Genomic DNA, 18134 nt, shown 5'->3' on the forward strand with positions numbered 1-18134 from the left:
TTGTATCTGAATAATTAGGGATGTTTCTTGAGGGACAGTCAAGGACATTATGGATAAGTTAAAGGAATTTATTGATTTCTTTATTAAGGTACAACACAGAGGAGGCCCTTCCAGCCACACCACCCAGCAATCCCCCAATTTATCCCCAGCCTGATCACGGCACAATTTACAGTCATCAGTTAACTTACCAACCAGCACATCTTTGGACTGTGGGCGGAAACCAGAGCACCTGGAGGAAACCCACACAACCATGGGGAGAACGTACAAACTCTTTACAGGCAGCAGTGGGAATTTGTACTTACTAACTTGGCTTTTCTTGAGGGATTGATAAGAGAGCCTTTGAATATTTAATGCAGCTGTATTTAATACAGCTCCATGTGATTTGGCACTTAGGATCATGGCACCTGGGCCAAAGGATTTAGTGGGCTTTATGCAGTGGAATTTCACAGAGTGAAATTCTTTGCTGCATTCTCTCTGATTTTCATGGTATATTTTGTGGACACTTCTTGGACTCTATATTTAAGGATGCTTGTAAATAATACCTAAATTGTCAGTGATTGCAAAGGAAATTGTATGCTGCAGTAGGATATTGGTGGAATGTCACATGAAGTTCAATCTGGGAAGTGTGAGGAGAGGCTGTTCCAGAAAGCAAACTAGGAAAAGGAATTAATAGAAACTGAGAAGTTTAGATCTTGGAGTGCATACTTCATATTCCCAGAGGTAATGGGATTGGCAGATTAAGGGATTTTTGTCTTTATGGCCAAAGTATTGGGCATAATGTAATGATCAGAGCGTGCACAGAGGATATGAAGGCACTAGAAGACACATAGGAAATTTACGAAGATGTCGGGGTTGAGGAATTTTAGTGAGTGAATAATCAATCTGCATTCGTTTTCCATATAAATAATGATAGTGAGGAGATTTCATTGAAAAATGTAAAATTTTGCAAGGCTGAACAGGACAAACAGTAATGGACGATTTCTCGCAGCAAAGAGGTCCATAACTAGGGAAACCATTAAGTTAATTTGGTAGGAGAAGAACCAAAAAGGAAAGCTTTTTACCAGAAATGATGGGGTTCTGGAATCTATTGAACCTGAAAGGTTGGTGTCAGTAAAACTGCTTGTCAGATCTAAAAGGTAGCTGGATGAGCCTGAATCATGCAGGGCTATGGGCCAAGCATAGGGAACTAAAATTGCCCAGGTAATCCTCTTGGCCGGTGTAAGTGCAGTGAGTTGCATGACTTCTTAACATGCTGTACATTTCATTGTGAACTGTACAACTCTCACCTTCTGTGATGCAGATCTCTGCCTCGGACAGGAATCAGATGAGCTGTCTTTAAAGGCATCCAGCTGCTCCAAACATATTTTCTGATCTCGGAGCTATTTTATGTGTCTCCTTCAGTTTGCTTCAGTGCAAAAACTGTTTAAAGTCAATCTTAGTTGGAAGTTATTAATGCTCAGATACCCCTTTGTACCACTGGTCCGATTCCTTTCAAAGGCAACCTTTTTGCCTGTCTTGGGATTGACGAGAAGGATGCCATTGCTTCATGGGGTCCAGGGACTAAATAGTATCTGTTGTATCAGAAATAGTATTTGAGAAGTGTCAGTCATTTTGGAAAGTCATTGGACACCATTGAGATCAGAGTAATGGAAACAGGATAACATGGTGTTTGCATTCAAAAAGGTAACATGATAGGTATGAACAGTCATGAAATCATTATTAATTTACTTTGAGGGCAAAACACTGGAATTCATGATTAGAAGTAAATTTGAAAATCACCTGTATAACATTTACCAATTTATGTTTCATGAAGGGAAAAACCCTGCCTGAGAAACTTCAGTGATTTTAACCGAGGGAGGGCTGTGGTACCCTCTACGATATTGTGAAACGTCCAGTATCAAAAGATTCTTTATGAAGTTTCAGATGAAGGGTCACTGCATTAAACTCTGAGCTTTGCGATTTCAGGGTAAACCCTGGGAATGAAGAGGAAATAAATTGGAGGATAGTTCAGTGAGTGCTAGCTCAGAGAAACAATGGATTGTCCCAAGGATTAGATCTGCACTGCTTCTACAGATTATTGAAATTATCTAAGAAACTGGGGCATGAGGAATTTTTCCACCACTTGTTCTTTGTGAACTTAAACAAAGAAATATTTTGATGTAATTTGAGTGGTTCATGTTTAACTTATCAAAATTTTGAAGTCTTTTTTTTTGAGTGAAAATTCTTGAGTAACTAGGTTTTGTCATTTTAGAACCATACTGCAGATGTTGGTCTTTTTAAAAAATGCTTTAGTAATGTAATATCTTTGTCTCATGAACATTGTCTATTCTATAGCTGCTGTACGTAAACCCATTTCTCTGTTTCTCATAGCTTGTTTTCAATTAAGTAAATCATGTGGGAACTTGCGCCCTTTTCTTGCCAACCACAGAGAACATTGTTCCCATATTGAAAGAGACTGATCATTTTTCATGTAAGCGATTAAGAGATATTTGTAAGAAGAATGCTAGTAGGTATGCACAATTCATTACATTTTTGATTATAATTTATTTTTGAACTTTACATTTCCTTCAAGCATAGCTTGAACTTGTCAGAAATATTTGATACTCTGTTAGCACTGAAGTTATCATTCTGTAACATTGAAGTAAATTATTTGATAAGCATGGTTTATGGGATTACAAACTCAAATAATTTAGTGGAACTCTCAACTTAGTCGTGTGAATGGATATTAAACTGAGATTAAATAGAATTACAGGTTTCCCCTGCAATCCGAAGGTAGAGCATTCTTATGAAACTGTTTGTAAACCAAAATGTCGTAAAGTGAAGAAACAATTACCATTAATTTATATGGGAAAAATTTTTGAGCATTCCCAGACCCAAAAAAAATTACCTACCAAATCAAAGCAAATAGTACTACCATATAGTAAAAGCAGGAATGATATGATAAATTTATACCCTATATAAAGTAGGAATATTGTAGGTACAGTGTAGTTTCACTTATCAAACTCAGGAAGGCAGCAAGCCAAAATCAGTTTGGAGGAAAAAAAATCGGCACGTACACGCATGCGCAAACAACTGCCCGCACAAGGCTTCATGGTCATTGTAGTCTTTCTCGGGGTAAACATATGTATAAAGCGGGCGTCTTTTTTTCGTTAAAGGAAAAATCCTCTTTGGTTAGCGAAAATAGGTACTAATGTAAGTCTTTCGTAGCAGCGAGTTGTCGTAAAGTGAACGTTCAAAAAGCAGGGGCCACCTGTACCAGATTTGGCCTTTTATTCTTGATCTTTACTGAGTTAGCAGATGTCAGTTTGGTGAGAAGTAGAGGGAAATGTTGAAATTTAACTCAAGTTACTTAATGGCTAATATTAAATGAATTCCAATTAATTTTGCTTGGTTCCCAAGTAACATGGATGTGGAATCGCAAAGTGACAACACAAAATGCTGGAGGAACTCAGTGGGTCAGGTAGCATCTATGCAGAAAAATAAATAGCTGATGCTTCAGTCGAGTCCCTTCATCATGACTGGAAAGGAAGGGGGAAAATGCCAGAATAAGAAGGTGGGAGGAAGGGAAGGAGTGCAAGCTGGCAAATGATAGGTAAAACAGTGGAGGGGAAGGTTGGTAGGTGGGAGAGGGGAAATGAAGTGAGAAGCTGGGATGTGAGAGGTAAAGGGCTGAGGAAGAAGGAATCTGATAGGCGATGGCATTGGGCCATGGGAGAAAGGCAAGGAGGAGGGGCACCGGGGGAGGTGCTGGGCAGGTCAGGAGAATAGGAGAGATAAATGGGGAATGGAAAAAGAGAGAAGGGGAGAGAGAGAGAAATTACCAGGTTAGATAAATCAGTGTTCATACCATCAGGTTGGAGGCTACCCAGAAGGAATATGAAGTGCTGCTCCTCAAAGCTAAGAGTGGCCTCGTTACGGTAGTAGAGGAGACCATGGACAGACATGTCAGGATGGGAATACAAATTGCCTAGTTGCAGTCTCCATTCTTTTTTCCGCATAGAGCAAAGGCTCCAGTGAGATATGAAGTGATTCTAATATTTAAAAGTCTGTATCTGAAGGAGAGTCCAAATCCACAGAAGAAATTAGAACCTTGTAACTAATGTTATCACATTTTTATTGTTATTTTATGAAAGGTGTGGAAAATTGAAATTTTAACAAAAATGAAAGCGGATTTGGAATTCAAAGAACTGCAGATGTTGAACGTCTGAAATGAAATACTGACAAATCTCAGCAGGTCTGGCGACATCTGATGAAGGGACTTTGACCTGAAACAGTAACTCACTTTTCCCTTTCTATGGATACCATGTGACCTGCTGAGTTTCTCCAGTATTATCTCTTTCGATTTCAAGTCTCAGGTCATTTTTGGTAAATGTGTCGTGGGAATCCTGGCCGATGTTTGATCCCCACCTGCCCTAAAAACTGAGCCTTGAGTAGAAACTGTAAGGAGTTAGTCAGTTTTGAGGGAAATACTCCGTGCTGTTGATTATTCCCTTAGCTAACATGAAGGGATTTTTCTTTTGATCAATAGATCCTGGTGCTCTGGTGGACGAACCATGAAAAAATATGACTATTTTGGGACATTACGCTCTTCGGTGGATTACATGCAGAAAATCCTGTGAATGATAGAAGTTATCAGCAAATGTTGGAACAATGGCAGTGAATTAGCCCCAGCCTTTAAGGATCTTGCAAGGGGTTGGAAAAAACCCGATTATTTTTTCTTTTCTTGGATTACAATGCAAGTGATGAGTTGCCTGTCATTTGTAAATGACAAAGAGAATGCAAGTTCTGCATCAATCTCTGATTTAATCCCTGAAGCATCGACACCATCACCTTCACTTCCAGGGCCTCCACCACCACCACCTCCTCCTCCTCCTCCACCTCCTCCTCCACCACCACCGCCACCAGGACTCCCTCCTCCGCCATCGGTTTCCCGAGCTGGTTGTCAAAAACGAATACGCAGTTTCTTCTGGAAAACCATCCCTGAAGAGCATATTCGTGGAAAGACAAATATCTGGACAATTAGTGCAAAAGAGCACTCTTACAGGATTGACACGAGGACTATTGAGGAGCTGTTTGGTCAGCAAGATGATGTCAAAATTAAATCTGGGGCAGCAAGTTCAAGATCTTCGTTCAAAAGCAGCAACAAAGAGGTAAAGATCCAGTTTTCTGTGTTTTAATGCAAAATACGAATTGCTTTTGAATAAGTTGCTATACTTTGTTCCCTGATATTCCCCATCCTGAGCTTCCACTTCTCACTTTCCTATTTCTTTCCCCAGGGACCCTCCACCTTCCCTTTCTCTTATGGTTTACTGTCCTCTCCTATCAGAATCTTTCTTCTCCAGCCCGTGACCTTTCCCACCCACCTGACTTCACTTATCACATTCCACCTAGCCTCCTTCTCTTCCTCTCACCTTTTTATTCTGGCATTTTCCCCCCTCCTTCTCAGTCCTGAAGAAGGGTCTCAGCCCAAAATGTTGACTGTTTACTCTTTTCCATAGATGCTGCCTGACCTGCTCTGTTCTTCCATCATTTTGTGTGTGTTGCTTTACAATTTCTTTTCGAACTATTGAACTTCTTGAATAATGTGCTGACACAATTATAAAATGACAAATGTTTTTAAACTATTCATAGGAAAAGGATAATTAACATTTTAAGGGACAGATGTTTTTTGTTTTAAGTATGTGTACCCTTTCCCCAAGTTTCTACTACACAATCTCTGGGCAACAAGCCGTTTGGAATACCCATAAGCAGCTGTTCAACTATGTATCTCAATGGACACGGCTGACTGACTTATCAGTTGATAAAAGTGGTTGGCATGGATACAAGGAGAGTAGAGGGTGGAGTCCAATCATAGTAATCGCCAAAGACTCAGTTTTTGGTGAGATCCAATTGTGACCTAACACTTTACACATCTGTGGATTTCAGAACATGATTTAAATTTCATTGATGTAGCCTGTCCATGATTCCTGATATTCTGCCCTCAAGAGCGGGTTAGTTACCTTGACAACTCTTGCCCAGTAGCACAAGGCAAGAATTAACTCCTGCCTGAGCAAGGACATGGACTTGCTGCAATTGGTCTACAGCAGATGTGATTCCAGTGCCTCGCCACTCTAGATAGACAGCTGCAAACCATACATCAGGCTGCTGTTCATCAATTACAGCTTAGTACTAATGACAAAGCTTCAAGACCAGGGCCTTTGTACTTCCCTCTGCAACTGGATCCTTGACCTCTTCATTGGAAACCACAGTCAAGGTGGATCAGTACTGACCTCCTCTTTGCTGGGAATCTTTGCTTTAGTTTGCACTCTTGTGGCTAAGTGCAGCTTAAATGCCATCGAAGTTTGCCCATGACACCACTGTTGTTATAGAATCTCCGATGGTGACGAGTGAGATTGATTTGGTGGTTGAGTAGTGTTGCAACAAAATTCTCACACTCAGTGACAGGAAAGCCAAGAGATTGACTGTGGACCTTGGGAAAGGAAATTCTGGAGAACACACAAACCTATTGAGGGGGTCAGTGGTGGATGGGGTGAACAACTTCAAGTTCCTGGGTGTCAACATCTTGTAGGATTTATCCTTGGCCCAATAGATGAATGCAATTATGAAGAAAGCATGCCAATAACTCTACTTCTTCAGGAGTTTGAGGAGATTTGGTACAGTATGTCACCAAGACTCATCAATGTATGGATGAAAGCATTCAAACTGGTTGTATCACAGCCTGGTGTGGGGGCTTCAGAGGTTTACAGACTCAGCCACAACTTTTCACCACTGATAACATCTTCAAGAGGCAGTGCCTCAAGAAGGTGGCATCGAGCACTAAGGACCCTTGCCATCAGGACATGCACTCTTGCTGCCAGCATTGGGGAGGATGTACTGGAAAGAATGTGAAGACCCATTCTGTATAATTCAGAAATGCTTCTTTCCCTCCGCCACCAGAATTCTGAATAGTCCACGAACCCAAGTGCATTATACTATTTTATGTCTTTGCACCGTACTGCTGCCGTAAAATAGCAGATTTCAAGTCAACAATAATAAATCCGATTCTGGTTTCTCTGCTGTCCGCCCCTCCACTCTACTGAAACCCAATGCCTCCGGCTGCAGTCTAGTGTCACAGACTGTCCTGCTAGACATTCTGCTCATTTGCTTGGTGGCAGACACTTCAGGTAATGAAGCTTTGCTGATAAATTTAGCTGAACTTCCACATCTCAGGTTTTAAAGGATTTTTCTTGACCATAAACTGGTGCTCTTTTCATTCCTTCTCCCTCTCCTTCAATACTGTTGCCCCAATCTCTTGATAACATCACAATAATTAGCCATTAAAAGCAATATTGCAACATTTAACCAATGAATCTGATTTCTACCATCTAAAAGAATATTCATACAAATTATAAGCATAGTTTACAGCACACTTACTTTTGAATTTTAAGTACAGATCTGCAGTTATATTTATTCATCTTCTTTATTCTCCTCAATCATTCCAAAATGAAATGTAAATATATTCAAATATTAAAAGCACAGGTTTTTTTTAAGATAGTTTAGATGGTGAATTTTGTAAACCTTTTAATTTTAAGATGGATTAAACGTGCGATTTTAGTGAAACAATATACTCCCAGTGTAAGAATTTCTCAAGATGTTATACAGATGTGCCAAGGATAAAATTGCAAAATCGATATTATAGCAATAAACTTTAATGGAGTTTTAATAGCATTAATATGAAGTTAGTGATCCAAGATTGTGATTTGTGGACTGTGCTCTTTTTCCTGAATAATAATTTGGCTAAAGCAATGTAGAATTCCAAAACCTCCCAGCATTTTAGCTCATTAAAAATGACTCTGGTATACTGGAGAGGCTAAGTCAGCCAGAGAACTGGGAAGATGACGGGAGGTACAAATAGTCTAACTTGTGGTGCTCCTGGCTTCCTGGTCATTAAAGATAATCACTTTAAAATCAGGAGGTGGAACAGTATGATTACTGTTACTCCAACCTCGTGATAACATCACAATAATTGGCCAGTAAAAGCAATAGTGCAAGACTCGGCCATTGAATCTAACTTCTACCGTCAAGTTCTGATGAATCTGATTTCTAAAATCAGTATGACCATCCGGATGCTGAGTTTGAAATTCAGCTGCCATTCTGGCAAGACGTGGGAACAGACTCTGAATGTTTATTGCTGAAAAGTAAGAAAAGACCATTGAGCGGTCAGGTAATTAAAACTGTTCCCCTCTGCATTTCTCACCAATGAACTGCATTGGCTCACTTTGAACAGGCATGATGCTATTCCAATATTTGTAGTCTTGTCCCAGAAGCTGATTACTTGTCGTCTGTAATGTGCTGGAGCTGCAGGGTGGGGAGAGCAGGAATAAACAAATGTGAGTGTGAAAAGAGACCACAGAGGGGTAGAACGCCGATGAGGGAAGAGCTGCAAGCCGTAGTTTGCACAAGGAATTAACAATGCCAGGGGAAAGGATGAAGTGGGTCAGCAGTAGAGCTTGGAGACTAAACATGGTTCCAAAAACAAAATGGTGGGATATGGACACGGTGAATATTGCTTCTTCTTTTTAACTTTGCAATTTGTGCACTCAGTGCACAGTTTTTAAACAAAGAGAGACAAGTAAAATGGTTATTACATTGTACTCTTGACCTAGCTGGCTTAACAAGGTGGTCCAGTGCTGTGTGTCCTAGATGGTCATGCTAATTGGGAGATGGCAATCATCAACGCGCCAAGAAATGCATCCCTTTAGTTTGCTACTTCCAACGTTGGTTAAGAGCACTGAACTTAATTTGATGGAAGTGTATATTGATCTTGTAGAAAATATGTTCCTCTGAGAAATTCACCTTGTTCTGATCTGAATGGTGGTTGCCTTTTGAATGAAATGATCATTTAAGATGAGGTAGTTCAGTTGGGATAAGAAGGGAGTCAGTTAGCTTCCTGATGGAAATTTGCAGACGGGGGTAAGTGTGGCGAAGTTATAAAAACGTTATATTGACTGGCTAAATGCCACAAAATGAGAGAACTGAACAGCAGATGAGGAAAAAATATTAAATGTTGAAATAAGTTGTGGAAGAAATATTTAAAATTATATGGCTGTGCTTTGGGATTTTATTAATTACATAATGTTGCTTATCCTGGTGTCCTAAACTGGAGTGAGAAAATTATTTAATTCTCTAGATCTCCTGTCGTGAATTTAGCACGAGGTCCCTGGACTGTAGACAAAGGCAACTATAGAGAGAACAAGGGAGAATCTTCATAGAAAGTAAATATTGTTTATTCTGAATATTTTCCCCTGTTTCCTGTGGAGAAAGTGGGTGAAAGCACATCTGATTTCAGATTGATATTTAATGCATAGCGATCAGGTGCATTTGTTTAGCTTTGTAAAGAATACATGGTTCAGCTATCTTCTGTTCACATGTTGTCTCTCCTGCATGTCAAACTTGCACTGAATTCCAACTAGGAAATATTGAACAAGTAGATATGCACCTCTCTTCTGTGGGAAAAAAAGTTAATTTTTAAATGGCCTCCTAAATCTAAATTACAATTCGCAATATTGTAAATATTATTCTTTCCCATATAGGGTACAAATAAAAGAATATATCAAATGAAAACCAATGCTGTAACTAGATTTCACCTTCCTCTAACTAAAGCACATCACTCTGTATTTCAGTTTGTAGTTCTGCAGGTATTTTGATCAGACAAAGTGAATTACTTTACGTGGAGAGTAGGACACCAGATCAGCTCAGTGATTGAGAAATACAGTGTAGACAGCATTGCACTCACTAGTACTACAGCAAAGATAACTCTGCTATATCTTTAAAATAATTCAGGGTTAGTATCTCTACACTTTATTTCAGAATCAGGTTTATCATCATGTGTCGTGAAATTTGTTAACTTGGTTTCTTATCATTGGGAAATAAGGAAATTCAAAATGATTAGGACAATAAATTGAAAGTACAAAATTTGTGTAAATGGCAAAGGAGATTTTAAAAAGGCACGTCAGAAACAAGTCCTTCTTTTTAACCATGCGCTGCCTTACTTGAAGTTTTGTGTCATAATTTGTGATATACCTTAGCCATAATTTTCCACTACATTTCAGCACATAGTTTTAGTTGGCACTATGCATACTGTTTGTAATATCCACAGTGCACAATCTATTTCAAGTGCTGTGGCTTGATACAGTATATCATAATTGTTTAATTGAACCCAATGGTTAATAGAATGCTGGTACAATTTCGATTGATTTTGTTCTGAGTTGTTTTATTCCTTTTATCGCAGATCAATATTCTGGATGCAAAAAGAAGCATGAACATTGGAATATTTCTGAAACAATTCAAAAGGTATGACATTTCTGAACCACTGAAATATGTTGTATTTTCCCCTGTACAGTAAACTCAGGCAAAGCTTGAAATCTTGCTAATCTGTGTCTGCCATGAAGTGTTGGTGTAGAACAGATTAACTATATTGCTTCAACTTTAGGACATGTATATTAGAGAAAGTAATCTTTTGGTTTTACAAGTAATTTTGAAGTCATACTGGACGCATACTAACATACTATTTGAGTTAGTTTTAGGGGATCATTTTCCAAAACTAGAGCAATATTGTTGAAGCTTAATAACCTAATGCCCCAGAGCAACATTTACTGCATGGAACTAAACTTAAAGGTCAACTCTGCATTGTGTGAAATGCATCAGAAGTGCTCCCTGTAATCAATGACTTTCTACCGTAGTAGCATTGGGGTACATTATGCTTTTCAGTCATATCGGTTAATTCAATCTCTGTGCTAAACCTGGCCAAATGATCTATCTTGTTATCTTTGCTTTCCTGGAGCTCTGGAGGTAGCTAGAGGTACCATTCCCCAAACCCTGGTCATCTTCAGTCTTGTGTTCAGTTAGTTATTATCTTGGAAGTCTACCTTCTACATCGAGCCCATGCCATCTATTTATTCCTCATTGACAAGCAAGCAAACAGATGTGCCCGAAGAGCACTGGAATTGTGTTCTTGTTTGAACACAGGCCATTAATGTTGTTTGGTGCTCCCTCATTAACTCTCAACTCCTATTCACCTGAGTATGTTTGGAGCCACATCAGTTGCTGGTTCAGTAAAAGCTTCAAGCTGTAATTCTCATCCTTGTGTTCAACGTCCTCCAAGGCCTCACCCCCGTGTCTGCAGTCTGCTCTAACCTTGCAGTCCTCAAAGACCTGAGCTTCCACAGTACTGGCATCTTACAAGTTCTGTAATTTTTTTTCCTGAAATCTCTTTTTCTCTATTACTCTCTTGAAATAAACCATATGGTTAGCCAAAGAGGTAATCTCATATTTCTTCACATTTGCTTATGGTTTAGAAGGAAGCCATTTGTCAGTCCCTCAGTGTACCATTGCTTTGCTGACATGCTTAGCAATTCCACCTAAATTCTTCTGCCCCTCACCGAGGCTAATGGCACTTTGCAGTAACTTATAAGCATGTCCTAGGGATGTGAGAGAAAATCTGAACCGAAGGTCATCGAGCTGCAGCTCCAGTTCCTTAACACGGTACCTAAGGAGCTCAGGCTTGGTGTATTTTGAGCAGATGTAGTTATCAGGGAGACTGGAGACTTCCCAAAATTCCCAAGTCTCACTCGAGGAACATGCCACTAACTGTGGACACATTCTCAATGCACTAGCTACATTTTGTGCTGAAAACTTACTCAGAACCTGCGTCTGTGCTGGTCCGAGCCTGTCCTGGATCAAGCTTGTTGAGGCAAAGCTGAACCACTCTTATCACTGCCTCACTCAAACAATGGCCATTCTGCTTACACTCCCTTTTTTTTATTGGCTCAAATAAAAGTAACATCGGACGAGGTTTGCAGTTTCCAAGTGGCTCACACCCTACAAGATGACCCTGTCTCACTTGCTACTTCAGTGACTCATTCCCGAAGGGATTTTCAGTTTTCAAATGGCTCCTGTCTTGCAAGATTTTGTTCCCTCACTTGCTAATTCAAACAGTGACTTCTCGTAGATGAATGCAGAATGTTCCTGTGGCAGTCTTTCAATGTATACAGTATACAACATGAAAATTTTGCTCTTCAATAGAAGAAAAACCTGAAGAATAAATGACAGTAAAATGTTGGAACCCCAAAGCTCCCTCTTCCCTGTCCCATGCAGAAGCAGCAATGAAGCATCAACCCTCTCCCACTTACCTCAGCAGAAAGCATCAGTGCCTACCACCCACCACACAAGCAATAGCAAAGCCCCCGAAGAGAGACTGCGATCTGCAGTCCAACAAAAACTAATTGTTCACCCAACAATTCGACATACAACAGGCTCTCTTTCTCCCTAACAAGGGACAGAGAACTGTCAGCACAGTGCGAGGGGAGACCAAAAAGACAAAACAGCTCATAATCTCCCCCACCAACAAAAGAGAGAAAGCAGACGCCTGAGTACAGAGGCCTCAGACAGCCGAACTGCTGTTCGTAATATTCTGTTTCTCTTAAGACACCATAGTTGATGACACTGGCATGGAATCCAGTTCATCCACAGGGCCTTACCCTGAAGGCATGTGTCTTTCAGGCCACACCCTTGTGATATCGAGAAACGGCTGGTCGGTAAGCTCTGGGAGCAGGAATCACACTGTAAAGAACTGCAGTTTGAGTGCAGCTATAGATCATGGGCTCTGACAGAACCCCATCCACCTTGAAAAGGAAAGAAGAGACATTAAAGGAAAGTAATTAAGCTGTTGCACAGACACCCTCTGGCAAAATTCTAGCTCCAATTTCCATGTAGCACAGAAGAGTTTTCTATATTGTCTTTGTTAGGTACAGTTGCAAGAAAAGGTTTGTAAACCCTTTGCAGTTACCTGGTTTTCTGCATTCATTGCTGATAAAATGTGGTCTGATCTTCATCTAAGTCACAATAATAGATGAACTATCTGCGTAAATTAATACCACATAAACAATTATTGTAATACTTCTCATCAATACTGAGCACACCAGTTAAACAATCACAGTCTAGGTTCAAAAAATATATGAAGCTTTGGGGTAACACCTTCTACAAAAGCTATTTAGAGTCAGGTTTTCCAGTCAATGAGATGAAATTGGAGGTGTGGCTTGTAGAGGTGCTCTGCTCTATATTAAATAAAAGACACAAAGCCAGGTTACTGACAGAGTCTGCTCTTCTCAAGAAAGATCTGTTTATCTGCATCATGCCTCGATCAAAACAACTGTCAGAGGACCTTAGAAGAAGAATTGTAGAGATGCATGAAGCTGGAAAGGCTACGAAAACATTTCTAAAGACCTGAGTGTTCATCAGTCTACAGTAAGAAAAATTGTCTACAAATGGAGGAAAGTCAGTGCGTTACTACTCTCCCTAGGTGTCCTGCAAAGATCACACCAAGGGCATAACGTGCAATGCTGAAGGAGGTGAAAAAGGGTAACAGCAAAAGACCTGCAGAAATCTCTAGAACTTGCTAAAGTCCACTATAAGAAAAACACTGAATAAGAATGGGGTTTATGGAAGGACACCACTGCTCTCCGAGGAAAACATTACTGCATGTCTCAAGTTTGTAAAAGACCACCTGGATATTCCACAATGCTTCTGGGACCGTGTTCTGTGGACAGATGAGACGAAAATTTAACTTTTTGCCAGAAATGCATATTGCTATATTTGGAGGGCAAAGGGCACTCACTGCACACTAACACCAGAACCTCCTCCCAGCTGTGAAGCATGGTAGAAGGAGCATCGTGGTTTGAGGCTGCTTTGCTGCCTCAGGGCCTGGACAGGTTGCAATCATTGAGTGAACAATGAATTCAAAATTGTAGCAAGACATCTTACAGGAGATGTCAGGGTAGCAGTCTGTCACCTGAAGCTTAATAGAAGTTGGATGATGCAACAAGACAGCGATCTGAAACGCGAGAGTAAATCAACAACAGAATGGTTTAAAAAGAAGAAAATTCATGTTTTAGAATGGCCAAGTCGGAGTCCAGACCTTACCCTAGTTGAGATGCTGTGTCATGACCTGAAGAGGTCATGCAAGGTATCCCAGAAATATTAATGAACTGGAAGAGTTTTGTATGGAGAAATGGTCTAAAATTCCTCCTTGCCATTGTGTAAATCTAATCAGGAGCTATAGGAAACATTTGGTGGAGGTTATTGCTGCTAAAAGAGGTTCCTCCAGATATTAAATACAAAGGTTCACATACTCTTTCCAGCCTGGACTGAGAATGATCCAGGCTAGAAAGAGTATTGTTTAAATGTGTTTAACGAAGACATGAAAAGTACGATTATTTGTGTGTTATTACTTTAGGCAGATTGTGTTTACTTATTATTAAGGCTTAGGTGAAGATCAGACCACTATTTATGAGTAATTAATGCAGAAAACCAGGTAATTGCAAAGGGTTCACAAACTTTTTCCTGCATCTCACCATTGGCAAGATCTTACCAATGGCAAAAGCATGTCATGGAGCTTCTTGCCTTACCACAGAGATGACATTTCAAACCTCACTTTACTGTGTTCACAACATTCCTGAGGATGTGAGAAGTGGAATATAAATAAACACATGAAGCTACAGCCCATAACCTGAAAGTAACAAGATCTAGTCCAGTGGTTGATGTGTGGTGTGATTATTGCTTCCTTTAATTGCCAAGTAGAGAGTCCAGCCACCTATATATTTATATTCAATGGGATTACATTGACCAAGTCCCTTCAGGATTAACACTGGGAAATCACCACTGACCAGAAATTCAACAGGACCAGCCACAGAAATATCGAAACTGCGGGAGTCAGTCTGAAGCTCAGTAACCTGTGGAAAATGATTCTCCTCTATGTAGCCCAAATCCTTCCACCATTTACAAAGCACAAATCTGGAATGTGATGGTTACCTGGTTGAGTCCAGGTCCACACCATCATTTAGGACTAAGAAGATCTTTCAATGGGCACCTTATTAACTACCTTAAACCTACATTAATTCCACCACCAGTGCCCTATGACTGAGTCATGTTCCATCTCCACCGTACTGCACTTGCCTACACTACTCCAGCAATACTTCTCAAACTCCAGCTATCCCAAAGTTTAAGACCAACATGTGCATGGGAATGTGCACATTTCACTTTTAAGTCGCATACTAACCTGATGTGGAAACCTATCACTATTCCTGCATTGTTGTCTGGTCCGGATCCTAGAACAGCTACCCAGCAGCATCCTATATAGAAAGGCTTTAGTGGCTAAGGAAGATGGTTCACCATTAATGTCTCCAGGTCATCCATGGATTGGTAATGGCCTTACTAGCAATTCCTACATCCTGACTAGGATCAGACCTAAGTTCCCAAAGCAAAATTGAATAGGAATTTGTCTTCAAGTAAGCATACACCTATTTGTATTTGTCACCCTTAGTTCTAACTTATTCCCCCACACCCTCTAGCTTGTAGGCTTTTAAAAAATAATTTGGCGCTATATAAACACTGTTTCTTGAATTATTGATATTGTGCATCTGGAGATTGTGAGTCATGGTGCTTCTGGAGGTTTTTCTTGAAATCACCATGTTCCTTCCTTCAATGCTGACTTCAGTACAACCCTTAATATCAGCGAAGCTGGTAGTAACAATGGTTATTAACTTGCTCTGGCCGGCAATATCCAGGCTTACCTGTTAATGTTATTAGCAAAAACATGGGACTCAAGGGCCCAATTTCTAGTGCTGCAAATTTTTAATGAGTCATTTCCCAAGCTGCTTATAACTCCATAGGTTAATCAAATGCAATAAATAACCACACAGATATGTAATGTTCTGTTTTGGCTTCTCAATAGTAAATATGTTCCTGGTGACTGATTTGTCATCTTTTACCGTCCAACATCCTCTTGTATTCAAAATCTTGCAATTCTCTTAACGTCTGTGCTGTTGCAGAATATTTTTCCTTTTATAGATGTATGTTAAAAGGCCAAACCTCTTTATAAAATTAAAATTTTAACCATGAGCAGTATATCGTGTGAACTTGCTATTGTAATACTTTTGAATGAAGATGTGTAGCAGTGAAGGAAATAAGATAGTGCTTTGCACCTTGCATATACCATTACTCATTCTGTTTCTAGGATCACTTACCAGAATCACAGTGGTGAGGAAAAAATGATGAAGCTCTGCACGTATGATGAAAAATATACCTCAAGCATCTTTTCCAAATGAGTTAAAATACTTGTGATATATTCCCATGTTGATTTTAAACAGAAATATCTAGCAAAGGCTCAGCCAGCATTTGTCCACAATAAGGTTAAAATGAAATGATTGACTTGTCAACCAGCAAACTTGGACTGAAAAGGACACCAAAATATGTATCTCTTACTTGTTAATTTTGTTGGCCTTTTAATATTGTTGCAGTTTACCTCAAATTTATTAGTTATCAGGTTATAGTCTTTTAACATCTTTGGACTATTTGTACTGTGCAAATGGTCTGTTTTTTAAAATCAATTATGGTGTTGTCTGCACTGTTGTAACTGTGTATTTGTGTAGGTCCTGTAGCTTTAGTTTTTGGTTTGTTGGGTGGTAGAGATGGTCTCCTGACTTGGTGTGTCTGGGTAGCTCCTTTCTGGGGAACGCACTGGCGCGATGTTGATGCACGGCTGTCTTTCTGGACTCTGGATTTGGGGATTGCCAGGCGTTATGTGGATTTTCAGCTGTAGTCCGTTTTGTCGTGTGCTTTTGTGATATCATTCTGGAGGAACATTGTCTCATTTTTTTAACTGCATTGCATTTGTGGTTTCTAAATGATAATAAACTGAAACTGAACTGAACTGATTAGAGATTACTTATGGGAGTTGTTAAATTAGTTGCCATAGGTCATTAGGTCCATTGATTAGTTTGTGTTACTGCAGTGCAATGGTGAGAAGAATGTCCCCTTGTATAGCTGTTGACTTAGAACCTCTTCTCTGTATGGTAACTCATGATTTTCCCACCTGTTTGCTAAAATATAAACCTGCTTAAGCTGGGTTGAGTCAAAGAAAAATGAAGTGATCCACTTGTACCACTAACCTAGTGGATTCTGTGGCAATGGTGGTGCTCATTCTGTTGATTCAAAAGACTCTGGGTTCAAGGCTTGCTTGGAATTTGCAAACATTTAGGCTGATGATCCAGGAGGCCTGCATGTTGGAATATTGTATATTGGATCGCATGGCAAACTGAATTCCAGTTTCTAAAACTTAAAAGGTTCTGTGGCACCTCTTGAGTGCTTTGTAATAGCCGTTTTATTAAGTACTCCTTTACACCTGGTCGTTAATACAAATACTTAATCAGCCAGTCGTGTGGCAGTAACTTAGTGCAGAAAAGCGTGCAGACATAGTCAAAAAGTTCAGTTGTTCAGATCAAACTTCAGAATGGGGAAGAAATGTGATTTAAATGATTTTGACTGTGGAATGATTGTTGGTGCCAGATGGGGTGGTTTGAATATCTCAGAAACTGCCGATCTATTAGGGTTTTTGTGTACAAGTCTTGAGTGTACGGCAAAAGGTGCGAAAAACAAAAACATCCAGTTAACGGTAGTTCTATGGCTGAAAGCTTCTTGTTATTGAGACGTCAGAGGAGAATGGCCAGACTGGTTCAAGCTGACAGGAAGGCAGCAGTAACTCAAATAACCAAGTTACAACAGTGGTGCGCAGAAGAGTATCTCTGATTGCACAACACGTTGAACCTTGAAGTGGATGGGCTACAGCAGTGGAATACCATGAACCTACACTTGGTGGCCAGTTCATTAATACAGGAGGTACCTAATGAGGTGGTGGATGTGTGTATATCCATCAATTAATAAAACCTAACGATTAACAATAATTTTTACCATTATGGGCCTTTCTTGTGCACAAATTTTCTAACAAGTTAATTGATAGACAATAGATAATGACTTAACTACATAATAATGACCCGATACACAATTTATTGGTTGATGCATTCTTGAGGATGGTATAAAGACGAAAGCATTATCTGAATATCCAGCCTTCTTTTGTTCTCTGCATCTTTTGTCTATTGGCCTGCTTGTTCTCTGTAAATACTTTTGTGTGTTTGCCATGCGAACAAGGGCAAACAGTCACATTGAGTGTGTTTGGTAGGCCTACCTCTGAAGGTATTGAACAATCAGTGACCACAAAATTCTTAGGTTGATCCTTCATTTTGTGTTTAGCTAACTAGTTT

The 18134-nt window shown here is 39.8% G+C and overlaps 1 protein-coding gene across 3 annotated transcripts in view; it reads left to right on the forward strand.

Annotated features, from left to right (window-relative positions):
• fhdc1 (FH2 domain containing 1) overlaps positions 1–18134 on the forward strand; it is an 87014-nt gene that overhangs the window by 12018 nt on the left and 56862 nt on the right. For 2 of the 3 annotated variants that reach the window (XM_059965054.1, XM_059965052.1), the window contains exons 2-4: positions 2371–2510; positions 4529–5150; positions 10271–10332. In XM_059965054.1, coding sequence (XP_059821037.1) covers positions 4620–5150; positions 10271–10332 — 593 coding nt within the window. In that variant the 5' untranslated portion in view covers positions 2371–2510; positions 4529–4619. The remainder of the gene's footprint in view (positions 1–2370; positions 2511–4528; positions 5151–10270; positions 10333–18134) is intronic. The other variant, XM_059965053.1, reaches the window with a different exon arrangement.

This window comes from Hypanus sabinus, chromosome 3 (genome assembly GCF_030144855.1).
Source record: "Hypanus sabinus isolate sHypSab1 chromosome 3, sHypSab1.hap1, whole genome shotgun sequence".
NCBI classification, from domain to species: domain Eukaryota; kingdom Metazoa; phylum Chordata; class Chondrichthyes; order Myliobatiformes; family Dasyatidae; genus Hypanus; species Hypanus sabinus.